At 44.7% G+C, this 27,460-nt stretch overlaps 2 protein-coding genes across 3 annotated transcripts in view; one reads left to right on the top strand and one right to left on the bottom strand.

Moving 5' to 3' along the window:
- The first annotated feature begins 11,854 nt into the window (after positions 1 to 11,854).
- On the top strand, positions 11,855 to 20,245 carry SLC46A2 (solute carrier family 46 member 2). Of its 2 annotated transcripts, XR_011323283.1 has the most exons (5): positions 11,855 to 14,022; positions 15,629 to 15,712; positions 17,362 to 17,518; positions 18,975 to 19,097; positions 19,431 to 20,245. XR_011323283.1 is itself a non-coding variant. In XM_009930952.2 (4 exons), the coding sequence occupies exons 1-4, from the start codon at positions 12,948 to 12,950 to the stop codon at positions 19,030 to 19,032; spliced, it is 1,374 nt and encodes a 457-aa protein (XP_009929254.1). In that variant the 5' UTR covers positions 11,856 to 12,947; the 3' UTR covers positions 19,033 to 20,244. The 2 variants fall into 2 exon arrangements, 1 of the variants encoding a protein (XP_009929254.1); XM_009930952.2 differs by having other exon boundaries at positions 11,856 to 14,022; positions 18,975 to 20,244.
- Positions 20,246 to 20,445: 200 nt separating this feature from the next.
- Positions 20,446 to 27,460, bottom strand: part of SNX30 (sorting nexin family member 30) — a 53,208-nt gene continuing 46,193 nt past the window's right edge. The window contains exon 9 of the mRNA XM_069776601.1: positions 20,446 to 25,731. Within this exon, the coding sequence (XP_069632702.1) occupies positions 25,672 to 25,731 (60 nt within the window). The 3' untranslated portion in view covers positions 20,446 to 25,671. The remainder of the gene's footprint in view (positions 25,732 to 27,460) is intronic.

The following is a 27,460-nucleotide window of genomic DNA, read 5'->3' as shown; positions in this document are numbered from 1 at the left end:
TGATTTCAGCCAGTCATCCATTTCTCACATTCACAGCTGCACCAACCAGCCACTTGCCCATTGCCGCAGCCCCTTGCCCCCCCTTTCATGGTCAGCTAGACCAAGAGAGACCCCATCCCTCACCCCTGCTTAGGAAGCTGCCATCACATTTGGCAGTGAGAGCTGGAAGGTGCTGGAGCCCTGGGTGCATGGCAGCTGCAGACCAGCCACAGGTACTTGTTGGGAACTGGGCAGGTTCATGCCAGTTTCTGCCCTTCCCTGTGCCAGGAATAGTCAGGCATTTAAGTATAACACTGCTCCACAGCCCACAGGAGGAGGGGGAGGGCACCGGTGATTTCAGTGGGAGTTGGCTAGGGCCAAGCACAGCAATTCGGTCTGCGTGCTCTCAGTAACACGAGCTCTCCTCTCCCTTGTGCACACAATATCAGAAATGCCTGTGGAGAAAAGTCAGATGTGGACTTCCTTTCTGGTTAGTAAATACTGCGGAAGTTAGAAAATGGATTAGAAAACAAGCCTGAAGATTTACCCACCAGTTCTGGTCTCAATGTCTATAAAGAAAAAGAGGTTGTTGTCTTTTCAATACAGAAGAGCATTTATTTTTGTCTTCCTTTGCCTTTCCTTGCTCCCTTGCTCTGTGCCAAAAGGGATAGTGTATTGGACTTACTGGCATACAGTGCGAAAGGGAACTCCTTCTAGACCTCGCCTTTGGGTTTTATGAGAATTAAAAGTGGAAATTGGAGATTTGCAGGGGAGCATTTAGAAGTTGCAAAACTAACGCAGTGACGCCAGTGGGTGGCAGCAGCTCACGAATTTTTGCAATGCGTTCTGCTGTTACCAGCTGTTGGCATTTGTTTAGTGACACATACTTAGAACATCTAAAATCCCTTTCACCCCATTGCGTAGCCAAAATGGCATGCACCAAGCTTTAGAGTATTTTTACAAAGTAGTTCAGGACTATAAAAGAGCCATTTTATCCATCATTTCTGGCGCAGTCCCCTATAAGGTTAAGGACTGTAAAAAGTCCAGTTTATCCCATATACTTACCCCACTGCTTCTCCCATATGAGTAGTTAAGGACTATAAAAGAACCATTTTATCCATCATTTCTGGTGTAGTCCCATATGAGGTGAGGATATTGCACCTCTAATAGTTGTAGGTGTCTTTGAGAGGCCTCAGCACAATGGGAAAGCAAATGGAGAGGCAAAGGATCTCCTCTGCAGAGGCGGGTTTGATTAAACTGATTTAAAAGGAGGGAGAGATTTGGTATGGTGTTTTCAGTTGTGAGTGGGAACAGAAGATTTTAAAAAAAACACAAATGAGGTCTGTAGCGTAAGGAAGCTGAGCACCACAAGCTGTAGCAGGGGAAGGACAAGGCTAGGCAGGACCAGAGCTACCAATATTAGCATGGACATTAGCACTAAAGATGACCTTCAATTATGTTCTAGTTATTGAATTGACTAGGACGGGCAGTCCAGGAAACTATTAGAATTGTGTGGGTCCAGTCCTGCACTCCTCCCTGGGTTAAAGACCAAAGAGCATCCCAGTGTTTCACATGGTGCAAGACCAAGCGGCAGGGGCTAACCTGTCACATCAGCAATAACACAGGGGCAAAAACCCCACCAAATTAAAAAACAAAGAAAAAACCCAAGCAGCAACAGAAAAAAACCTAAATGCCACCCAGATCTCAGGGTCTGCTGCTAACTCTGGCTGAACCCTGATTAATTGGCAACCAAACCCACTGCTTTATCAGTGGGATCTCCAGGAAGTAACCATTTACAGTAAGCACTAAATGTGGCATCAGTGTGTGAGCTCCTATTCAGTCCCAGGCATGTTGTCATCTCTGCAGTGAATTCAGGGCAGTGTGCCACCAGGAGCTGGCAGTGTTTTGGACATTGTTCCAATCTAGAGTGTGGCTGTAGCAGCGAGAAAAATCAATGAAGGAAGAAAAAAAAGTGTGCAAAGCTACTATATCACATTCTCTGTCACTGCAGACTGCACGGGGAGGATTGCATGGTGGGGATTTGTGTGGCAGCAGTGACATCTGGAGGGCTGATTGCACTGACCATGGGAAGACCTTTGTTTCCAAGGATGTCCCCTAGAAGCCAAATTCTGGGATCAGCCAATACCTGGGATGGACGTGCTGACTGATGCATGAGTCTCAGGGCCCTATCAGTGCCAAGCCCACTACAATGCCCACTAATGCACCAAGCCCTCTTGGGATCAGCAAAGGGTCAGGAAGAGAGCCATGACACATCTCACAATCTTCCCAGGGGGAGATAGCTGGGATGGGGACCCCAGAAAATGCTGCTCTGCTAAGCATGCACAGCCAGTGCCCTGGACATGCCTCCTCCTGTACTAGCTTCTGGGGTGCACCAGACCTCCCAGGCAGCCCTTGTTGGAGCAATTGTGAACTCTGCATTGCCTCAGCAGGCAGCTTGGTGCAGGGCTGTGGCTGGGCATACAAAACACTTTGCAAGGGGCTGTGCTGCACTGAACTCTTGCTGTGGGGTCTGTTGCTGGCTAGGAAGGTGTATATAGGGCAGGGGGCCAGAGTAGGAGGCTGGAAACAGCTCTGTGAGGACAGGACGGTTTCATGTTGGGCTGCAGCAGACAGACTGGGGCAATGTACTCCCCCTTGGTGTGTCACTGATGACAAGAAGCTGTGGTTCAGAGTGAGGTTGGATGCTTACATACAAATAGCCCCAACAAGCACTTCCTCCTCTTGTAGCATCTGAGAAAGTGGAACTCTCTTGACCTTACCTTAAAATGAACATCAAGTCCTCAAGCTGCAATTGAAACACAAGAAGCCAGGAAAATGCTAGCAAAAACACATGGATAATGATATAACCCTGGTGAAGCAGCACTCATGCAAGGCTTCGAAACAGTTGTAAACAAATAACCAGTCATTAGAAAGGAGGGAAGAGCTTGGGTCTCTGCAAACTGTCATCTCCATAGACAAAGGTGGAGTTTCCTGGTACACAATGGGAATTGACTTGCTGGGCAGCTTTGTCACCCCCGCATTGCGTGGAGGAGGCAAAAAGTATTCAGCCTTACTTAATTGGATTGAAAGAAGGAAGGTGCTAAAGTAGGGCATTTGCTCACTCCCTGGTAAGGCTTGTTTGCTTCTAGGACCGTGGCTTTGGGGTACAGCACTGGCACAAGGTGGACCCCGACTTTCACAGTATTACCCTTTCCGGCTCCCTGCCATCTCCTTGCCCTCTGCTGTTCCCTTCTGGTTTCCATATGATGCTATCCGCACCCAAAACATGGCTGTTTTCGGGCAGCAAGACTAGATGGCTTCCATAAGCATGGGTATCTCACCCTGCTTTCAGTGAGCCTCACGGAATGGAGAGGACCCTCAATCAGACCAAGTCCTCAACCACAGGTCCCTGACTTACTGCCACTGCAAGGCCCCATCAGCCTCCAGTCAGGCTCCCTCCCAGGCTAGTTTCCTCTCAGGTGTTTAACTGCATTTTGCCAAAGCACCCCACGGAAGATGGATAAGCTGAGACTCATGAGATAAACCTTAAGTGGACCAGATCCAAATGTACCAAAGCACTTAGATGATACCTAAATACCTCTAAAAGTACTTTGTTCTTTGAGGACTACACAGCACTGAACTCAGCTGGAAGCTCATGAATTGAGTTTGTGCCAATGCATGATAAAATGATGTGGTTATGTTAGTGGGGTTGACTTGAAAGGGTGTTGGGGGAGAGCCAGGTGAAACAAAAACCTTCTCTTGGTTGCACTACTCATGCCAAAAGGGACATGATTACAGCTTTTCTTTAATGCTGTGTTTGAGGAAAGCAAGGGAGCCAAGCTCCAGCCATGGAGTGCTGCAGAGAAGGCAGACTCAGCTTTTATGAGGTGGAGAGGGTTGTTTTTAAAGACAAAGTTAATTCCAAGTTGTGGGACTTGAAGTATAATGAAAGTGAAAATTTCTGGCAGGAACAGAGGGAGAGGGGGACAAGTAATGCAGGTCAGAGGGGAGTGGTATGAACAGTGGGAAAGAGAAATATAAATAGGGGAAAATCTTGCTGATGGGAATTTTTCATGCAGGGAGCCATTTCTGAAGCCAGCTGTAAGCATGCTCAGACAATGTTTGAGCAGGGATGGAAGCTATATGGCAAAAAGCATATTTACCCAAGCTCTCTGCAAACCAGACAAAAAACTCTGCCAGTTACAGCATGGGTCTCACATGCTGCCAGGTCCAGACTACAGTGTTGCAGGACAAGATTCAGCTCAGCTGTCCTTCTTGGCCATTGTTTGCTGAGTCAGTCTTCAGCAGAAGGGAGTCACGAAATAGCTGAATGATATCATTGCTCATGAGCCCCATAATTTATTGACATGCAGACTCTTTGACTTTATAAATTAAAAGGTAATCAATATAGTCTATATAAGCTTTGCAGGATGTTTCCAAGGAATTATATTGTCAAGATGCCCCAGCACTAAAGGATCAAAACAGCATTTCAGTGCCCCAAAGGGCTTTATTTTTCAAATCTTGCTTAATCTCTTGTTCCCTGCCTGTATAGAAGTATTAAATCAATGTGGTTTTAAATGTCAGGTAGGTCATTCTCTTGGTTTACTCTGTAGGCATCTGCCTGCTTTGCCCTAGGTTGTCCTGGCTATGTGTCCTTGCAGAGGCTGCCTGAAAGCTCATGGCTAGACATGACTTGTTAGCTGGTAACAGCTCCCATTGGCATCTTGGACAGAAAAATCCCTGAAGGTGTTGAACTGGGATAGCTGCTGACCCTTGGAAAGTGGTGGTGTGGAAGTGCATCACATGTGGCAATGAGGGGCATGAGCCCACATCACCTGCATGTGGTCCAAGCCCTGCAGCAGCAAAGCAACCTCATCTACAGCAGAGCAAGAAAAGCAAGGTCTTCTGGAGGGAAGAGCATGCACTTGATATGGCCCTCAGCTGTGCCCTCTCTTTATTTTCAGCAAAGAGTGTCTCAGGTCCTGCAACAACTGGGAAGTTCTTCAGGTGTTAGCAGTCCTTCAGAAGGTGACTGCAGCTGGCAGTCCTCCTTTCAGGGGCATCACTGGCACTCAGCTGGTGACCAAGGCACACTGTGCAAAGCCATGCTGAAATGGGTAAAGTGGTTGGGAGATGTCTTCCCACTGTCCATGTGCAGTTAGCAGGAGGTATGAAACCACTAGGAGGAACTCACCAGGAAATGCAGAGGTTGTAGTGGGAAGAAGCAGTGCTGCTCTTGGCCAGTATGGGCAATTCAGCAACTACACAACAGAGCATAAAAGTGGATTCTTAGCACAGCAAAGCTTTGACTACCCCAGAGTGCCGAAGTGAAGGGGCAAGGGAACAGCAAACACCAGTAACAGCAGCTGTCTTGCCACACAGCTTAAAATTTACAGTTGTATATATATTTATTCATGCTTGTTAGACATTAAAGAACTGCAGCCTGGAAAAAGTTAGCAGCAACAATATTGCTGGAAAGCTGCCCAGACTCTCTTGTTTCACTGGTATCTTTTACCTGATACCCCTCTTCAACTCCAAAATTTCCTGCAGATACAACGGGACCCTTTAGAGAAAGGCGAAGCAGCACAATATTTCAGTCCCATTAATGTCTTTTTATACACATACTGGAGTCTGAAGGACACACAAAATCTGCCAAGGCTGTTCATTCACTAGCTGCCTGGGAGGGTGCTAGCTAAAATTCTCCTGAGTAGCACACAAAGAGACCTGCATTGCCCTATCTCCATGAGCTTTCTCCAGACCCTGGAGCTTTCTCCTGGAGCACCTTGTCTGAGGCAGAGTTGTGAGCCTGAGGAACCCCAGACACATCTTCCCTGTGTGTTGAGTAGAGGTGACACCTCTGCATGGGGTTGAAAAGCCTCAGCAGCCCCTGCAGCAGCCCCTGCAGCTTACCAGCCTAGGCACAACTCTGTTCTCTCATCTGAAGAAGATTACCCCAGTGGTGCCATTTTCCAGTAGTGCCCTGCAGCAAAGCAGGTATGGACACGGTCCCCCATAGCCTCCCAGCCACCCTCATGGAGGATGCTGGTGCCTTTCCCTGCTGTCCCAGGGATCTCTCCACCCTGCCAACTCCAAGCAAGTGCCCCCACCCACACGCTGCAACTTGGATAATCAGCCAGGCGTGGCTGCAGCACATGTTAAAAAACAGGGTTATACCTGTTATCTGCTGTGCCTCGTGATGCCAGGTTGCCTGGAAGTCCTCAGCTGGCATTGGGGACTGTTTGCAGTGAGACAAACAGTGATAGGCACTGCCATGCAACCTCGTACACCGAAACCACCTTGGGCTGGGTTCAGCAGCTGCCACCAGCTGCCCTGAGGGTCATGCAAGTGGTCCATGGAGGACCTGCCTGGCCCTGAGCACATGGTGCTCTGTAAGCAAGGAGAGGGTTTGAGAGCTTGTTATTGAGTTTGTTGTGGTTTTTATTTCTGAGCTGCAGAGGTTCAGTAAACAATCCCCACTGGAAGAGCTGTCACATGAGGAAAGACAGTGGTGAGGTTCATAAATGTCACCAGAGTGTGCTGCAGCATCTGCAGCTTTTGGGTTGTGTATGCAGTTTCTTGGGGTTTTTTAAACAAACAATGTCAATGTGTTTGACAGGATGTTGTGCATAAAATAGACTGGAAAATGTAAACACTCAGGTGACTAAAACCATAGTTAATCTTTCTTGCTAATTTCTGTGCTCAGGACCTAGCACAGTAGAGTAAACAGAGAGAGGCTGTGAGGAGTGAATTACTATCTGCCTGCTCTGACTGTCCGGGGTGGCTATCACTGAGGGCTTACTGCAGCCGATGGTTTCAGCAACTCCTTTACCTGCCTTCAAAACATAAATTTAGTCATGCAAAGGGCTAACCTGAGATCTGTCGGGGAAAACAGCTGGATTACCAGGCAAGGGTGTCTCTCCAAGAACTAAGATTTAAAGAAGTATTTTACCTTCCCTCCTCTCCTCAAAAAGCGCTATGCCTTACACAAAGCACAAGGGAGAGCCCCTTTAAGCATTTATGATACTTTTGATTGTTTCCACCTCTCACACTGGAAGATAGGGTGGATTTGTCCGTTTTCTCTCCACTGTCCTGATGTCCTCTGCCAGCTGCTGTTCTTACTTCCATAGAGGCACAGACTTATGGAGAGATATTCATTCCCTCCAGTTGTACTTGACTAGGACTGAGTTATCTAGCAAAGGTCCTACCAGCCCAGAAAAATTAGCACTCCTCTTTCCCTTGCTCTTCCTTTCTTCTTTCACGCCTCACTCCACAAGGATGGGTGGCTTACTATTTCTTTCTCCTCCTTTATTCTCCACATTCACCTTTCCAGTATGCTCTGTGTATAGTCTTCCTCTAACTCACATCCACACTTAACACAGTTCCTCTCCAGCCTTGTAAATCTCAAGTCAAATTTACTCACACACTCCTTCTTCAGAGCTTTCATTCACCCTTAATGCCTTTTTCTCAAACTTATTATTATTTAAATGTGTTTGTAGGCTTTTCGGTACCCATCCACCTTTGCCATAAAAGTTTCTAGACCTATATAAAAAAATGAGAATGTGAAGTAGATGATAACCAAAATTATTTCTAAATAGCTTTGCAGAGCACTTGGGAAGGGGAGGGCAGTTTTTGGTTTTGAACCAAGTTTTAACAGCTTATTGGCTGTAGTTCATTCAGTATTGAAAGTTTTTAATAGTCGTGTTTTTGCTATGGTTATTTCATTTTTCTAGACTTTTGCTTTATTCAACATAGGGTTGCTTAAGCTGTAGTTCTAGTATAGTTTGCTTCATCCCATTTCTCAAGTCCATTGCTGCCTTCACACTCTTGACCTTTGCAATGCTTCTGTGCCAAACCCATATATGCTGACAACAATTTTAAAAAGACATGAATATTAATGAAAAGAAGGATGTACAGACAAGAAAAAAGTCATTTAGCACCAGGATTATCTGGGGCCTATCTAAGAACTACAGAAGGGTTTGTTCTGTGGTCCAGCTCATTAGGCAGACACCAGGTACTGCAAGAAGCTTTTTTTCCCTGCTTCCATGGAGAGGATTAATGTTAAGGCATACCATTAGCTGTCAGCACTATTAATCACCTAAATTCCTCAAGCTAAAGAAAAAAGAAGCCAACTCAGCAAAGTGTTGCAGATCCTGTGTTTTGTCTTTCCAGCAGAGAGAGAAGCCCACAGGAGACTTCAACCAGGTAAGCAGGAAACTCTGAAATGAGAAAAATAGAAAAAAGGATAACATCTGGGGGTGAAAGCCAGACAACGCAGGTTTCTGGTGCTGCTTGGTCAGCCAGCGTCTGCCCCAGAGGAAAATGGGCAGCGCTGCTGTTTCCAGCTCCTCGCTGCTCTCCCATGTTGTTCCAGGACCTGCCCTACCCTGGCATGGGGTCACCCCTCCTCACCGCCCTTCACATCAGTGCATCCCATGAGGTCTCTCCGTGGAGCAAATCCATTCTCCAGCTTTTTGCAGCCTGCACATCGCCCTGGGCTTTGTTCATGTAGGGCAACAGGTGAAGCCTCAAGGCATGGGGGAATGAGGTTGGCATGTGCTCGCATTGCCTGTGGCCTGGGCTTCCTCTTCCTCCCTGTCCTGGTTTCAGCTGGGATGTAGTTAACTGTCTTCCTAGTAGCTGGTCCAGTGCTATGTTTTGAGTTCAGTATGTGAAGAATGTTGATAACACTGATGTTTTCAGTTGTTGCTCAGTAGTGTTTAGACTAGAGTCAAGGATTTTTCAGCTTCTCATGCCCAGCCAGGGCACCTGACCCAAACTGGCCAACAGTGTATTCCATACCATGGGACGTCCCATCTAGTTTAGGAACTGGGAAGGCGGGGGCAGGGAATCGCCGCTCGGGGACTGGCTGGGTGTCGGTCGGCGGGTGGTGAGCAATTGCCCTGCGCATCATTTGTACATTTCAATCCTTTTATTACTACTGTTGTCATTTTATTAGTGTTATCATTATCATTATTAGTTTCTTCTTTCCTGTTCTATTAAACCGTTCTTATCTCAACCCAGGAGTTTTACTTCTTTTCCTGATTTTCTCCCCCATCCCACTGGATGGGGGGGGAGTGAGTGAGCGGCTGCGTGGTGCTTAGTTGCTGGCTGGGGTTAAACCACGACACTCCCGTCAGCAGCAGAGGAGAGCAGATGTCCCCATAGGTGACCTCAGCGTATCTGTGGGTGCTGTGCCTCCTGAATGCCAGAATGCTGGCCCAAGGGTCCCACTGTCTGAGACACCTGAGCGTGCACACGTTAAGGGCATGGTCCTGCGTTTTATTATGGCAATTGTAGACTTACCAGCTGTTGTGCTAAGACACTGACACCAGCACTGTGAGTTTCCAAGCAGCCTGGATGTTGTTTTCCAGCGCTGCTGAAACAAGGCTGCTGGGGTGGCCTTTCACATCCAGGCATTAGCATCTACCATGAGCAGCTCTGGATCCCACAAGACAACTGCCCTGGACCAGGATGCTGCATCCCTGTAGCAACGCAGCAGCTGCCAGGAGCCGGTCCCCCTGCCCCGTGCACCCAACTTCCCCTGCAGCCTCCACCTCCCCTCCATCTCCCCCAGCTCTGCAAGCAGAACCACAAACCTTGGGAGGACAGGGGCAATATGTAATTAAATGCCAGCCAGAGAGGAAGCCAACCTCCCAAACCACAGAGTGAAAGAGCATGGCTTGGCCTTACGGTCTGTGGTCATTTATGACAAAGACTTATCTTCCAAAGGAAAACAGGCCATCACTGAAATAGCTGCTTCTCCCCAGTGTTTTCAACCAGCTCTCCCTCTCTCTGGTGCTGTAACACGACTGCAGCTCCATCCGGGCTCAGACCCAGGCGCTTCCCACTACCCAGTCATGTTTCCCCACCTTGCCACTGCCACGAAGCCACAGAGTGCATCAGCACGATCCGCACATACCGAGGAGGAGGAGGAGGAGGAGTTACAGAGCTGATTTACCACTGTGGAAACAAAATGTCTTGCCAGCCAGAGACTGTAAATCACAGATCCCGTCAGCAGGCTTAGGCAAGGGAGATGAAGAGGGCTTATGCACCCACGTTGGATTGCAGTCCTGGATGTCTAAAGGACATTTTCAGACAAGGAGTGTTGAAGACCAAGCTCCAAAATGCTTGTACCTGCCAAGCCCACCTGCCCCAGCCTACTAAAATCCCTACAGCAACCCAGTTCAGAAAGAAAAAGTGATGTAACTGTCATAAATGGTTTAAATATAGAAAAACCAATACTGCACAGGAATGTATAACATCCTCACAGGGAGACATTAAACACATTTATTTGGCCAGACTGACAAATGTCCAAGAGCTGGTGAAACATGGTGCTGACTTGGCCTCTAGTGGGCCTCCAGACAAGACAACTCTAGAGAGGGGTGCCCTAAAACAACGTGTTCCTTTTCCAGCAGGCTACACCAGCGTATTTTTGCTTGTAGACTAGTCTCAGTGATTCTGTAGGTTCATTTTTCTTAAATGTCAAGGGCCAATCTCTTAAGGCTCCACTGTGTTTATGCCACAAGAACATATTTTAAAGTGGATGCAAATGTCCCTATAAATATTAGTAATATGAGAACTGGGCCCCATGGAAAAACTAATGCTAGAGAACAGTAATTTTGAAGTCTTTGTGGCATCAAATTAATATGGTATTCATGAAAAATATTTTGCAATGGGAAATATTCTGGAGCCTGGGTTAAACTCTTGCTTTAGCACTCACTGTTTTGCAATCACTGACATGAAATTATATCCTTCCACGAGAACTAGTTCTAAAAAGTATATTTAATGTGAATGAACACTCAGAATATCCTGGAAATATATACATAATTCATGAGATCACTGATGGCATTTAGCACAATTCATTACCTATCTAGGCCTGAACAGCATTAAGCATAGCATAGTATCACCTCAGTGTCAGATCAATAAGCTAGGCAGTCTGTACATGCAATAAAGTGTGGAGGAAAAATATCCCTTATTTAAGAGTCGAGCAGATCTGCAGTCTTTCAAGTGCAGTGCCTGTAACATACCTCTGCACTACAAGACAACTAATGTCCCAAACTGAAGCTTGAATGGGACAAAGTCGTTTATCTTTCCCTCTAATGTCTGGTGGAAGAGAAAGGGCTCCCTGCGTGAAGCGAAACGTGGCAATTCCTCTGGCTGCGTTTGTTGCTTAAACTGGTCACAGGCTGATGCTTTGGGGTTTTCAGCAAGTCTGCCTGGAATTTCCATCCTCTGGAAATATTCCAGAGTTTTGAGAAAAAGATTTGTCCCACTTCTGAATAAAAACTAAAGAAACTAGAGAGCTTTTGCAGAAAATCTGGGGGAAAAAAAGGCAACTGTTGGAACAACCCACATTACATTTTACAGCTGGCTAGGAGTCTTTTGGCCTGACACAAAAACAAATTCTCCAGTGAAACTGAAATTGTCTAACAGCAAATCATTCTAGCAGACAATTCCCCACTCATTTCCCTGTTAGTTCTTGGGTCTTTATTTCCTTGAATCTAAATACAAAACAAAAATTATTGCACAACCAAACTAAGAGTGAAAAAGTTCAACTCTTGAGCCATGAGTATGCAGGCATTGAGTAAATGTCACCTGAATGAATAGAGTGCAACAGATGGAGGTTTTAACGTTGTTCTTGCAAATTAATAATTAATTTATTTTTTAAAGTAATCATCATAAATCTTCCTAGAACAGATTGTTATTCTGCCTGTTATGATTCATTAAACCAGTGCAGAATGAGATCATTATCATTTAAGTTAGCATTCCTGAGGCTGCCAAATATCCTCCAAGTATTTCCTGCAGCTGGGACTGCAAGCATCTTCCTTGGAACTGGCAGCCTGCTTGCGCCATATCCTGCTCCAAGAGCTTCTTGTGCCTCTGGCCAGCCACACCATCATGCCCACAGGGACCCCAAGCCACTTGGGGTGGGTCGCTTTGCCTGACCCCCTCGGGCAGCAGCAAAATCAGAGGCTGACTTCAAGCTGCAAAGCTGTGTGTGTGTGGCAGAGAGGCACGGCTACCACCCTGAGGAGCTGGGACTGGAAAACGCTTCCCCACAGGTGGGCTCTCATCCACCCCAGCCTCCAGCTCAGCTGGCTGACTACTGGGGCACAGTGGTCTCCCATGCCTTTGGATAAATTGGGAGTTTTCTCTTTCTGTTGGAAATTCCCACATTGTAAAGCCAAAGGACGCACCAGGCAGAGTGGCAGCCATGGGAAGCAGGTTACCAAAAATAGGTTTTTTCTCTTTAATTTCTTTCTGGTGTAATTTCCTGACTGTGTTGTTGAAACAATGACATAAGGGGCAGGATGCAGCAACAGGGCAGACAGGAGCAGGTGAGAGCAAATGAGCCAACAACATATTCGTGTAGAAGAAAGGAAAAAAAAGCTGGCAGTAAGGGGAATTCACAAATTACCTGACAAAAAAGCACACAGCCATCCCCTGCCCTCGCAGCCACCTTGAGAGTCCTGTGACAAGTTAAGGATGCCAAAAGGGAAAACTAAAACCCAAACCAAACAAAAAGCAAACCACCACCCCAAACTGCAGCAATTACTTGACCAGGGCATTTTCACTTCCTAAACTGGGAGAGAGAAATTCCCCTAGGTCATCTGATCTCTGTTGAAACTAGACCAGGAAGAGGAGCAGTGGCAGTCAGCGAGTGCAAGGGCGTTCTCCAGCTGTACAAAAGCCTCTCACATGTGAGCCGGTGATCAGAGCAGCGCAGGGATGTGCGTGCGTATGTATACGCAGCAAGGCGAGGTGCAAATATCCTCCCAGCCAGATCATCTCTTGCACAACTCTCTGACTCTGTGCAGCCCAGCAGACCTTTTGTTTTTTCCTCTGCTGCTCCTCTCCAAGCATGCCTCCAGAGCAGAACTTCTGAAGAGCCGTTTCCTCCTGCACTCTTTCCTCCCACGCATCTCCCTGAAAAGAGTTCTCCCCAAGAAAAGGTAGTCGCCAGCAGCATGGTGGGGGTGACGGTGATGAGGATGTGGATTGAGCCAGTGGTCGCGGGTTCCCAAGTAGCCAGCGCCTTCTATGACACGGCACTGCTGCTGGTGGTGAAGAACTACTACAACCAGACCAACACCACTGCTCCTTCCCATGCACTGGAAGATGCTCAGCAGAAAGCTGTCTCTAATTTTTATATAATCTACAACCTAGTCCTGGGCCTGAGCCCACTGGTGTCAGCCTATGGCTTATCCAAGCTGGGGGACAGGATGCATAGGAAGATACCCATCTGCTTCCCTCTTCTTGGCTACTTGGGCTCCAAAACTCTCCTGCTCCTCCTGATGCTGCTGGGCTGGCCCATCGAGGTGATGTATGGGGCTGCTGCTGTCAATGGGCTGACAGGCGGTTTCACCACGCTCTGGGCAGGCGTCATGGCTCTGGCATCTCTGGGGTCCTCTGAGAGCAGGAGGTCTCTGCGGCTCATCATTATTGAGCTGGTGTATGGCCTCGCTGGCTTTCTAGGAAGCATGGCATCTGGCTACCTCTTTGTCGGCTTCAGTGACCACTATCAAGAGGGCACTGTGCTGGTGGGCTGCAGCATCGCTTGCTATGCTTTCTGTCTCCTCTACAGCATTTTTGTCCTGACAGTCCCCAGGCCAGCTGCTTTCTGCCCAGCCAAAGCCAAGAGTGCAGAGGAGGTGGGCAGCCAGCTACCAGCCCACACAGGAACAGGAGCAGCAGCGGCAGCAAGTTCCCAACCTTCGGAGAGCAGCAGCTCCACTCCAGTATCCCCCTCAAAACTACTCATCATCATGCTGTTTGCGGCAGCAATCCTCTATGACCTTGCCGTCGTTGGTGCAATGAACGTACTCCCACTCTTCTTGCTTAGGGAGCCTTTAAGTTGGAATGCTGTGGAGATTGGCCATGGCAATGCTGCTGGGTACGTGATCTTCATCACCAGCTTCCTAGGGGTATTTGTGTTCTCCCAGTACCTGAGGGACATTACCATGATCATGATTGGAGTGGCATCCTTCAGCGCTGGCATCCTCATTATGGCCTTCGTGCAGTGGACGTTCCTGTTCTACATCGGTGAGTCGAACAGCCACTCGCATGAGCAAGTGCACCTTGAGAAAGGGGCTGGGGTCTTTCGACATCAGGAGGAGGGCTTTTGCTCTGCTTCACTGTGAGTTTCAGAATAGGGAGCTTGGCAGACCGTCGCACGAGCAATTCCCCAGGAAGATTCATTATCATTCCCCTCTCCTCATATCTCCCTTTGTACTCTTACACTCAGCACCCTACAATATCCAGAGGAGGCATACACTCCTGCCAAGGCTTAGTTTAAGGTTAGTTGACTTGTAATTTGTCACTTGGTCATAGCCCAGATCTGAGCAGGGGAGCAATGCTCACACAGTGAGGGAGTGGGAATTGTTGCTGGCTACCTGTACTAGTTGGACCACGCTGCTGCATTGATGGGAAGCACTTGGGTTTTGTGAGGTAAGGCTTAAGGCTACAACAGAAACAAATTGGCGAAGTTTTCCTATTAAGCAAACATCTTAAGATGTGATTTATTTTTGTTACATTAAGGCATTTATGGCTGATGGGAAGCTTAATAGCAAACCATTGGAGCTGCTTTAGCAACTAAAATATCATGATAATGTAGTGTACGGAATCTTACACTATGTACAAATGACCAAGGGACGGATAACTATAGATGGGGCAGCATCCCATGATGAAGGAAAGGCCAGTTTATTGTTGGGAGGTAGCCTCTGCAGGAATACAGATAACAAAACCCAAGAACCACATCCATTGTGGCAGTGAGATGGATGATACTCTGTTTGTCAGATATGAATCATGTGTTGCATGGCTTTGAGGTTTTGCTTCTGAAAGCGAGAAAAAGATCTAAGAGAAATGGCCTGAAGCAATTTTTCTGTCTGCCCCTACAGGGAATGAGAAATTGAAAAACCAAACAAAGTTATTCTAAAGGAAAAGATGGTAGGATATTATATTTGTGTACTAAGCCAAACACTGAGTGAAATTTTTAAGAGATTTTGTTTGTTTAGGCAATCAGGCTGGGGAACAAAAAATAAAAAATTAAAATAAAAAAATGCTTCTTAATATTAACTCCGTCGTGAACACACATTGCTACACACCGTGCAGGATGCTTACTCCCTGCATTGCAGAAACACCTCAGTACACTAGACATGAATCGAGTTTTCACTGAGGTTGGTTCTGCTGACAGGAAGGTAATTCCAGCTCCCAAAAAGTTTCCACACTAGAGAAAGCTTAAAATAATGCAAGCCAGAAGCACCCAGGTAGAAAACAGCTGTAGTGTCATAAAGGTACCGTTTCTGTCAAGGTCATGTAGCATGGGGTGCTCCCTCTGCTGGTTAGACTCTTATCAGCCTCACTATCTCAAAGGACAGTGCTATATTCCATCTAAACTTGGTTTTCAGGCCGAGACCAAGAGACCACAGCTGGTTTGGGCAAAGTCCCTCTGCTAGTGGGAGCAATAGGTGGCTTATCCACCATTGCTTAGATGAAGTGAGGACCTACACTCCTACCAAAGATTTGTGCTTCCTTTGGGTACTCAAGGGACAAGAAAAGGTGAAGCACAGTCCCTGCCCAACCCAGAAGCAGTAGTTGTGTGGGGAAACAAGGAGCAGGTACTGATGACTACATATTCATTGCATTGCAGCACGGGCAGTGATGCTGTTTGCCCTCATCCCCTTACCAACCATCAGGTCCATGTTATCCAAGCATGTTGAAGGATCATCCTATGGTAAGTACTTCAGTTACCTTACTGATCAAAAAACCTCAAATCCCTCCATTCAGCCTAAGGTATAAAGAGAAAGGTAAGTTATTGCTGCAATCTGTGCTTTACGTAATAAAACCACAACAGCTGATACCACAAATGAGAAGGGAGGAGCAGAGAAACTTGCAGAACAAGATTGTCACATCCAAACTTCTCATCCTCGGTTGCATCATCATTTATCCACAAAATTTTCAGTACATGCTTCAAGAGATTACTATCAGTGTGCAGGTCAAAGTCAGGGAAAATATCTGGGTTGCGGCTCAAAAACACAGTACTCCAGGGAAAACCAAGAGGAGGACTGTGATATTCACACCATTTATATTTGGCTTCTTTTACTTCCAGCTTTGGGAAGGATGGATTTCTTTCATCTTTTTTCAGTTATGCTCTCTAAACACATCTCCAAATGTTACCTGGCAATTTGTTCCTGTCAGACCACAATTTAACTAACAAACAATAACCTTTGCATAACAATTGGCCCTTTTTGGTACACAGGAGCAGAAATTCTTTTCTATGGAAAAATATATTAGAAAATAGTAATACACATATATTTCACAACACCGTACTGAAGGCTACTATTTTTTACCCCAATGAGCTGGATTTAGACACAACAGATGGGACTGGTCTTGCATTCAAATAGCACCTAAGGCCCATGACTGCTCATGCCTCCTCCAAACATGTTCTCACAGCCATCCTTTGCATTCTTTTCCCTTCTGCCATATGAACACGACACTCCTCTGTCACCAGTTCATTCCTACTGCTTCTGCTCCTCAGAGTGGTCCGTAGCAAATTCACCTACCTGCCACAAATAGCACAGCTCACACCCCAAATTAATCCTTATTATTAATTAATTTTTAACCTCCACCACGAGCCATACAGGCTGCACCTGGTTCCAGCGGCAGGCCAGCTCTCAAGCAGGACCATGCAGCCAAGCAGCCCTTGCCTCTTGGAAGCAGTATTGTCTCCTTAGGTGGTGGCTGCTCGCACTGTGCAGCTGGAGAAGGCTGCCAGGGCAGCAAGCTCAGCACACAGTCCTGACCTTGCTCCCAGTTTGCACATCCTGGCAGGGCTGGGTTACTCCCGCTTCCCCCATTTACCACGACAGAAACAGACGGGTGCACTTCAGCAAAAACGCTCTTTCAATTAGAATTCAGTTTCTGCCTTTCATCCACCCTAAACATCATACAGATTACACGCACTTCCCCATTTCAGGCATTATTATGATTTTAACCCAGTGGACCACTCTTCTGGCCTAGGGCAGAGGCAGACCCTGACTAATATCTCCCCTGTCCTGAAGGTGTTAGTCCAAGACTACTTTTCTACCTCCTAGGGAAAGGAGCACTTATTGCCCAGTTTATTGCTGCTCTGCCAAGTAGCCACCTCTAATCTAGACTGTTTAAGCAGACAGTTTTCCTTTTGGATCTTTTGTCCTATGCCTAAAAGAAGGGAAAGTCATTTAATTCTGGTCTAGAACAGAAGAAGATACAAGCTCACGCCATCTGGCACTTATGAAGCAACGACCACATCGCTCTTCCACACAGTGGTGTTCCTGGAATCGTCAGGGAGGTACCAGAGCTGGTTTTTTCTCCCCGGTAACAAACTATGTTCTTGTTTTACAGGTAAGGTGTTTGTCCTGCTCCAGTTGTCTTTAGTCACCACGGGAGTAGTCACATCTACAGTCTATAACAAGATCTATCAAAACACACTGAACTGGTACAGTGGCTTCTGTTTCATTTTGTCTTTTCTAGTCAGCTGCCTGAGTCTCCTCCCTTTAAGGTAAGGAATAGGAAGGGTTTTGTCCAAAAGCACATGCTGTTATTTTCTCCATGCTTCCTGACTCTAGGTCTAATACAGATAGGAAAAAATAACTTTTTTTTTAATTAAAGAGAAACAAAAATCTTGCAGAAATGTGTTGACAAATATCAAAGAGATTCAAAGAAAGAAACTTGCAAGTGATTTAGCCAATTTTTTTAAACTTCTTTTTGTTTAATGTAACATGAATTGCTGTCAAAGGAATACTTGGCAGTTTAAGAGCTGATAACCCCAGGGGACAAAGCCTTCACACAAATGTACTGCTTGATATTGCAAAAATAGTAATAAGTAGAATGAGGGAATAATCCTACACAAAGTAAAACATTTTTTAAAAAATCCATTACAGGTTACTTATTGTGATAGAAAAGAATAATCTGAGTCTCCTCCAGGTGTTTCTTTCAAAGAGAAACCATTAACGCATAGTAAGGATATAGTTACTTTTCTGATCCAGGCAATTTGCCCAACTGTACAGCTACAGAATGACTGAGAGGTACAATTTCAAGAAAAAGTTTTAAGCACAAAACCAGCTTAATTTGAAGAGACAAAGCTGAAACAGCATCTCCATCTACTCTTCCAGAATTTTCGATGGATCTCCCTCCAAATCTGACCTTGCCTGTCATTCTCTCCGCATGACCCTCCAGCTCATTGCATTACTAGAAGCAATGAGACTCTTCCAGTATGAAGTTAAAGTGAATAGCTATAATGTCAGTATTTAATCCACGTAACAAGAGTATTTTCATTCAGATACAAGGCAAGTACTGGCTAGGCTAATGTCTGATCCCAGGCAAAATTCTTGCCAAGTTTTGCTGTAATTTTTTAAAAAACATAACAGTAAAAAGTCTAAAGGCAGTATGTATACCAACTTCACTGTTATCACTTAGGAAGAAAAGAAAAAGCAGCACTAAGGAAGGCTCCTACACCATCAGCTGTGCCTCACCCAGAGCACCAAAGGCTTTCCAGGCTTGTGAACATGTCTGACACCTGGTGTCAGCAGGACTACAACTGTGGGGAAGGCTACTTCATACTCATCATTCCCCTGGCTTTGCCCTCCTCCTCCTATTTTCCAGACACAAGAGTGACTCTGCACAACGCTGCTGTTAACAGCGAGTCACTGCTAGCTACTCAACTGCTTTTTAATACAGGCTCCAAATAGAAGTTAGCACCATTATCACCACAAACTCAGGTTATTAGGACTTCAGAGTCTGAAAGAGGACAAATGGTGCCAACATCATTGTTTGTACACAGGAATAACTTACAGAGAGGCTGGCAGATCCTTGAGAGGAATCACATGAGCACTCAGCCAGCTCCAGACACCCCAGCAAAGTTTAAGCTAAAGAATTGATGGGGCAAAAGCAAACTGTAGCTTGAAAAAGTAGTTTGCTAGCTCTCTTGTAACCTGCATTTTTATTGCTCTTTACAGCATTGTGGCCATCAAACAACGTTCAACCACTGGCTCCCTTCAGATTCTGACTGAGTGACAGAGGCTGTACAAGCTAAAGCATCTTCTGGTCCTTGTCAACTCTCTGAGCTACCAAAGTGGAAGGTTTGCCAAGCATTAGTCCCCACAATTATCATCATTACAGGAAGCATCTCATTTGTGTTTCCATTTCACAGCATGCCGTGGCCTCTCAGCCACTGAGCTCACCCATGACAAAGAAGTTTGCCTTGTGTATTTCTGCAGTACATCATGTTGCAGAGTACATGCATTGGCTATTGCACACCAGCAGTCTTCAGAGCATTTTGCTTTTCTGCTAGGCTGGTTAGCAATAGTGCAGAGGGATGAGAACAGGGTAGAAATGAAGACACATCCTTCAATGTTGAAGGGGAAAGCAGAGGATCAGTTTTTCCATTACTTCCTTCTTGTCTGTTCCTTCAGAAACCTCAGAGCAGTTCTGTGACTTTGGCTGATGAAGCAGGGGTCCACAAGCCACATGCTGCATGCACACAGTTGTCAGCAGGACAGACCTGCTCTCCGAGTGCTACAGAAGATGTGTCAGCCCAGCCAATCAATGTTACGTAGAAGACCACTAAATACAGAAATACCACTGTAAAAAAAAAGTAAGATTAAGACACTTTTAGTAATCCCTGCAATAAAACACTCCTGAACAGATGTTCATGCCTCTGAATTCTGGGAGATTGTCCCGCTGTCCCTGGACAGTGCTTTAACAGAGCTCATGGGAGGACACCTATGACTCAAGAGCCGATACCAGCATTTCAACTCACACCACCAGGACATAACACATTAAGAACAGGTAAGTGCAGCACACTATTCCTACAGGCTTTACAAAGGTGTAGTGACACTAATACCAGGTAACAGTCACCTTATTACCTCAGCTTTATACTGGGTTGAAACCCCTACCAAAAGGAACCTCATACAATACAGCCACTGGCATGAGATGTTGTCAGCTCAGTCCAAACATGATTCAAAAGACTGGCATGCCCCAGAGGGATGAGGGCTTAAATTATGTGTCTACTTACATGCTAATTGAATTACAAGGATTAAGCAGCTTCCAAGCTCCTGGACTAAGTAATGGCAAGTTAAAAGCCCTTCAGTAACCAAAATCATCTGGAGGCAAATCAGGCAGCTCCAGTTCAAGCCAGGGATGCAGCAAGCAGAAGCTGATTACTCACTATGCAAGCCCTTTCTGAGGAAGTTGCTGCCACCCCTGTTCCCCATAGACACACACTCTTGCAATCTTTCCTCAGCTCCAGACTTCACTTTCAAGTAATACTAAATGTACTACAACAACAGATGGATGACTTTTAGTTAAATCAGCAGTGGAACAAGATTTTAAGGGAAGAGTATTTCTGCAGTATGATAGTGAGCTGCCCAGCAAAATAAGTGCACACATCATTTCAATGGCAAAGTCTGCAAAAAATGAAACTTTACATTCTAGGTAAAGGAGTAATCTTTTAATACATTTATTGGTCCATTCCATTAAATTAATTGAGGTAAACAAACAGTGCATTTTAAAAAATGTACACACTAATAGAGAATTACAAACAGTTTTACCTCAAAGTGTTTTTCTCCATCAATACTAGTTCCATAGTAAACAATGCACAAAGTATATTTATACAGAGATATATGAAAGGGTATAGAAACATGCCAGCACCAGAAGGCAAGACAACATTTCCTAGCCTGCGAGTCTGAACAAGAGCATAGTTGCCAGATTTGGTCGAGTGCAGGAAGCAAAAGCCTCCTTCCCATTTTTACATTGTTGACTAGCTAATTCACAGAGAGACAAATCTTTTCACAGCTTTCATTTTGGTTTTTAATGGTATGAACAGTGACTCTAGTTCTGGTAAGTGGGTTCACAGAGGCTGAAAGCAGAAGAGTCTGGGGGATGAGCCAGCACCATTTTGGTCCCCAGTACTGACACCTTCAGCAAGGAAGGGGATGAGGCCACCTCCACTCACAGCCAGCTTGCCTTCACCTGCATGACCCAACTCTCCAAACCTTAAGAAGGGACAGAGGGATGCAGGCACAGAGGAAGAGAGAACAAGGATGGTGCTGTTTTATTTTCAAATACTAAAGACAAAAGCCCTTTGGCTGTTTGCTATCGTAAGACTGTCCCTCTGCAATCTGTCTCCCTGTGCAGTGCGGATGTAGCACTGGCCCCAACCCTGCTGCTTGACCTGAAGATAGGGATTAATATCCCAGCAGCAGAGTTAAGGAAATGGTTTAGCTTCAAAGCATACAGTACCAAGGCCTTCAAAGTAGTCTAGGACAGCAAGTAGCCTTTAATGTTTTAGCATGTCACTTACAGAAGGGTAATCTACTTACGCCTTTTTGGAAAGTGCATTATTTTCTGCACAAGTACTGTGCCTTAGCCATGCAACCTTAAAACTAGCCCAGTTCATTACTGGGTACTTGTACAGGTTGGATACCGTGGCAAGACTCCAAAGTGCTAAGCATAGAATTAAGCATTGCCATTTTATTCCATAAAATTGGTTAAACAGCACCCCCAAAAAGTTTAAAATGCAACATTCACACTGCCAGAAGGCAAGTTTATTCCTGTGATCCCCAGTTTTACTTTACAGTAAAAAAAAACCAAACAAAACACAAACCTGGCAAGTAGTAGCAACTCCCCTACCTTAAAAAAAAAAAGACCCCATTTTCTCTATTCATTGGTTGTTGTAGTAAAAGTTAATATACCAAGGGAAAGACTGTTCTACCTTCAGAATTTAAGAAGGATGAACATCTAATGAGCTAGTTTAGTCTATGCAATTTTGCTCAGTGGTTATCAGCACCAGGATTTTAACAGTCTGCAACTTTAATCATAATCAGTTAAATTGTGCAAGTTTTAACAAAAGCATGGCTCCTGTTAAAACACTGAACAGTCCCTGGTGGGCTGGGAGGGAATTCTTTGTACCTTGGCATCTGCAGGACTGACACCAGAAACAATATGCATCGCAAACAGACTATGCAGAGCCACTGCTGCAAGGCTACCTCACAGTACCTCTGCAGTACCGTCTCTGCCACTCATGCTTTGCAGATGTTTCTCTCTACCACTCATCCCACTACTATATCTTTAGCACAAGTGTCAGTATGACAAAAATCCAAGTAGGCTTCAGTGAAGAATCCATAGTTTATTCTTTGATACAACTCACATCAGAAGAGTTCGTGTCTTTAGGGCTACACCTATTACCTTTTCATTTTTCAATGGATACCTGAAAAAGCCATGATGTTTCAACATCTATGTTTATTGCAAGAATCAGAACCTGGTAAGAATACATATGAACAATGCACGGTTCGTTACCGAGCATGAAAACAAGATCTCAGTGCTTGGTTTATTGTGCTGGTGCCAGTTAAGAGAAGAAACAAACACCCCAGAAATTACACAGAAGTAACCAGGACAGCAGTGAATCATGCATCCTCTGAGAGGGAACTTGGTCTGGCTATGGATTACAAGGAAAACTGGGCTAATTTAAGGACTGTTGAAGGTGCTGCATGTTACATAGGCTTATAGAAAAAGTGCAACTAATTTTGACATCATTTTAGTGCATGTGCAGAGGGTGACCTTAAGTGACTGAACACTCAAGTTATTCAAAGATTAAGCTTCTGCACTACTCCTGCTTCCCTTTACCAACACCTCTTACTTTTCACACTTAAAGTTTGGGCCATCCAAAGGACAGCCTCTATCCTGTAAGGATTACAGGATAACATGTCAGAGTTTCACTAACAGTTCAGATCTTAACCTCTCACTAACAGCAGTTAAGTAAGTGCACCCTTTACAAGTGTCACCTCTTTACATCTTACAGGAGTTTCCTGCTCTTTTGTAGTTCTCCTGTTTCGCACTGCTGCCCCACACCTCACAGCCTCTCTCACAGTTACCTAGTGATTTACAACAGCTCTTTATAAAGAGACTCCTCCGTAACCCACAGGAGCCGAGAGACCCACCACTACACATCCTTACACTGCAGCAATTCTTACAGAGGACTCTTGTTTTGAGTATTTACTTCCCTTGTAGGGGCTTAAGAGGTTTTGGTGTTCCGGATCATTAAGAAATCCTATCAGTGGCCACAGCCTGAGGCACATGTTCCAACCTCTCCTCCAAATCAACTTGCAGGTGTCACAGAGCCATATACTCCAACAGGGAAGTGCAAAGCATGCCCACCTTTCAACAGCTTAGCCAGAAAAGGATTTACCTGAATTTGAAACATATTTTGGATGAGGACTAGTTTAAAAACTATGCTGCAGAATCAGTGGCATCAGACTAAAGAAAATTTAAGCTGACCTTCAACAGCTCCACCCTCAATGGTTACATGTTGATTTGAACTTTACTTGGTACTCCCCTCTATCCATTATGCTTCTCATGAACAGCTGTGATGTCAATTGCTAAATTCCCCACAACCAATACCCACTTCAGTTTGACATAAAACTAAGAGGGAACAGGACCTCAGTGTTGTAAGGCATCAGACAAAACCTACTCAATTACAGGAAAAAAACCACCAACCTTTCTACTAATCTTTCACTTTTTTTTTTTGACAAGGTGAAGGGAAGACTGTCTAAATATTAGTTCAAATTACATTTTGCTTGACTCCCAGTGATGTTGCAGAGTCAACTACAAAATTCCATTTACCACACAGGAACCAGCTCAAAAAAGCATGTTTATCTCTGTTTGTGGGAAATAGGGAAGACTGTTACTCTGAAGGTCAGACCGTTAAGAGTATGGAAGTGCTTATTTTAGAAGGGAGACATTGAGGAGAACACTTGGTTACTGCTTCAGTATGATCCCTTTAAGCACTTCCCTTGCACCACAAGTAGTTTGTCATTCTGGACAAAACAGCAACTTAAAGCAGAGTTCTTATTTACACCAAATAAGTATATATTGACAAACTGTGATCTTAAACCAAAAAGCATAGTTTGTTTAGTACCACAGAGTTGTCAATGGAGGCTGAGTCAAAAAGGAAGACCGCTTAAAATGTCTTAAACTTGACTTTTGCACCCAGAGAGCATCATCTCATTAGCCTGACAGCTACCACATTGCTGCAATAACTCATCTTGACAGTTGCTACAAAGTCACCAAGCTTAGTAGGGGAGCCTCAGGTGTTTATGAAGAGATAAAGTCCAAACCAGACTGGTACCTGGTAGGTCGTCACAGAACACAGAAATTGCACGTACTCAATTACTGCTCAGATTCTTCACAAGAATGTTGCCAGAAATAAGTAATGACTCAAGTTTAGCAGTAAGCACTCAATTATTTATACCACCAAATTCCAATATTACATTGATATCAGCCCCAACCCCCCTCACTTAGGATGGTTAAAAAGGATTTATCTGCATGCTGTTAAACCAAGACTCTGGGACCCTGGAAATTGCAGCAGCATTCCTAAGGCCATTAACACCAAGTAGGCATTTACTTGAGGCGGGACTGCAAAAGAAAGGGAAAAAAGGGGACTTGAAGAAGCAGTTACATTTCTAAAGGCCAATAAAAACTACTAAGAAAATAGATCTGTACCAAAAGTAGTCTTAGAAGACTTGCCATGTGGTTCAGTAGAGACAGGTATGAACACTACGTGTACCTAATAGGGTAGCCATCCACCCCCACCAACCTGTTTAAGGCAAGTTTCACATACAATGATGCTTGGTGTAAGAAAGCATTTGACACTTTTTGGCTTTTGGCTGCTGCAAAAAAACATGGGGAGAGAAAGCAGAGTTCTACCTTTACTACAGCAGGCACCTAAGTGATCAAGCCCAAATTGGCTCTAGTTCAGAAAAAAAACAAAATCCAAAAACATTTAAAGCATGGACCAAGAGAACTCTAACATGCAACTTCCAGAGCTAGCTTTAGAAAAAAATACACTAAAGACTCACACTTGCTTCCACCATTCCCATAAGCCTGGAAAGGCCACTGTTCAACTCACTCCCGCAGCTAAGCTGATTTTAATTCCCAAGTCAGTCACAAGTACACTTCAGCCAACTGACATTACTTCATAATCACCAAGGTAAACAAAGATACTCAGTATGAACCAACAGCATGCCACACTCACAAAAACCACAGTTCATGCTTGCATCACAAGCTATCTGCAAGTGGTATTGGTATGTTCTGTCTAGGACCAGCCCAACTCCCACACAGAAAAGTCTCCAGAAACCATTTTATCCAGAGGGACCATATGGGTGGTAGCAAAACAGAAAATACTCATTTCCAGCCTTTCCCTGTCCATCCAAAAAAAGGGATAAGGATTGGTTAGGGAGTACTGTATCATAGGAATAATTATCATCTTTTTTTAGCAAACAAAGCAGAATGGTAATAAAGATGTCATTTGGCACCTTGCAGTAGAGTTTTATTTTCATCTTTTCAGCGTTCCACTCATCAGTTCCTTCCAGACTAGAGAGGTAAGTTTTATCAAGATCCCCGTGCACTTTCACTATGAACCCCCAATCACTCCATAGGATAAAGAAGGAACCATTCAAGGTAACTCAAAAAGATGAAACATACCCCAGTTTTAACACAGAAAGTGAGGAAAAAAATTCAAATTGTTTTCAGAGCGTCTGTTCCAGCCTAAGTGCAGCTGGCATTTCGGTTAACTTGACAAAAGGAGTCCTTCATACAGTTCCAGTATGTCTAGTGGTACTGAGCATCGAAGTGCTAGACTGTCCATGAAGGTACTTCTTATTTGGTCTCTGGCTTGTCTTGCAATAGTGGTATAATTGACTCCCACGCCGTAAGGCACTGAAGAAAGAAATAAAGATTTAAAAAATGGATTGTACATCAGTTCTTGTAACTTTTGACCAACCCTTCCAGACCAACAGAATGCAAATTCAAGAAAGGCTAGCCAGGTCTTTATAGATTATTACAGAGGGGGAAAATAACAGAATCTCAAGCAGCAAGAAAGTGTTCAAAAATAACAGCTGCAGTTTCCAAAGACAACAAGTTAAAGCTTTCCAAATTTATCAGCTGGCCCAAGCCATTAAAAATCATCAGAATACCCAGGATTTCCAAGTACCAAGCTAGTTTCTAAACTGAAGAACACCACAGCTTTCAGCTAGGCAGACAAACTGTTTCTAGTAGAAATCCACGTCTTTGCGGTGTGACTGTGGGAAAGGGCTGATTTGAACACAATGGCAGCTATTATGGACAACCTCCAGCAAACTTATTTGAAAAACCCATGCATTTAGGGAAGATAGTTCAGAGACATGGTATACTCCATCCAGTACACCTCTGGGACTTGACTCCACTGCATGATGAACTGGTAGGGCTTGGTATAGCAAAATAAAAGTGGATCCTAGATTCTGGGTTATTAGAATGTCACTCCAGGCTTTGGAGTCATTTCCCCAGACACATATACTTACTCCAGTGCTGTGTTATCCTTAGTGTCTTTCAACCATGTACAGCCCAGAAGTCAAACTTGACAAATATAGACTGTGGAATACATATTATTAAACACTGGGAATGGGCAAGCTCATCACCAGCCCTTATACCCACAAGTCACTGTTGTCAAGCATCTTCCTTCTAATCTTGCTGATCATACTGCAGGTGAATAGAGTATTTCTAGTTGTGTATCCTGAAGCAATTAGGCACTGTCCCACCAAAAAGCTTCCTTGCTGCAACTAAGAGCAAAAGATGTACAGCAATTGCAGAGGCACTGCTGGATGTTCAGTGGAGTCTTTAATACCCTCCTCCTGAGCAGTGTCAGAAGAGAGAAGAGACCAGGGTGAAGGAAGTTCTGTGGGACTACTTGTGAATTACTGAAGAGAGACACTGGAAGGGGCAAAGTAACTGCATATTAATATTACGTGGAGAGGTAACCTAGCACAGGAAGAAGTTTTTAAAGTAGATGTGGAAAAAAGCAATAAGCAAGAAGATGAAGTATGTCACCATGCGTAAGCCTAGTAGTGTCTAATGTATCAACCACTTCATTGGGCAGCACTGTTCTAGCATGAAGGAAGATGAGATTGGCAGCATATGCAGTTAAATGTCAAGGCCTTTTCACTTAAAAAAATAAAATAAAAAAATGACACTGAATCTCAGGTACACATGCACCAACTGAAAAAGGGCAGAGGCACCTGACTAGGTATTTCCAGGACTAGCATACAAGTGACAGAACTATGCACAAGAGGACAGAGATCAGAATAATTTATGCATAGCAGGTGTAATCTATATATTGATCCATGGATGTACATTAACCCATGCAGTTTGGCTCATAAAAGGCAGAATCAAGAAGTTTTCTAGTCTGGTAGTATTACTATAATATTGAATTTCGGTCTTTTTCATCGCCACTACTGCTGCTCTAATTTGAACACTAATTTGTTCAATTAAAGAATGCAAGACAGACGAGCATCCAGGATGAAATGCTGTTACAGGGTTGCCTTGCGAAAGACTGCTAGTCTCACGCAGATTGCTTCAGCGTGACCAGCAACTCAACAGATTACACTAAGCTGCTGACAAAGAGCAGCTTCCG

The sequence above is a fragment of the Haliaeetus albicilla genome, chromosome Z (genome assembly GCF_947461875.1).
Source record: "Haliaeetus albicilla chromosome Z, bHalAlb1.1, whole genome shotgun sequence".
Taxonomy (NCBI): domain Eukaryota; kingdom Metazoa; phylum Chordata; class Aves; order Accipitriformes; family Accipitridae; genus Haliaeetus; species Haliaeetus albicilla.
This window is presented reverse-complemented; position numbering and strand designations above follow the sequence as displayed.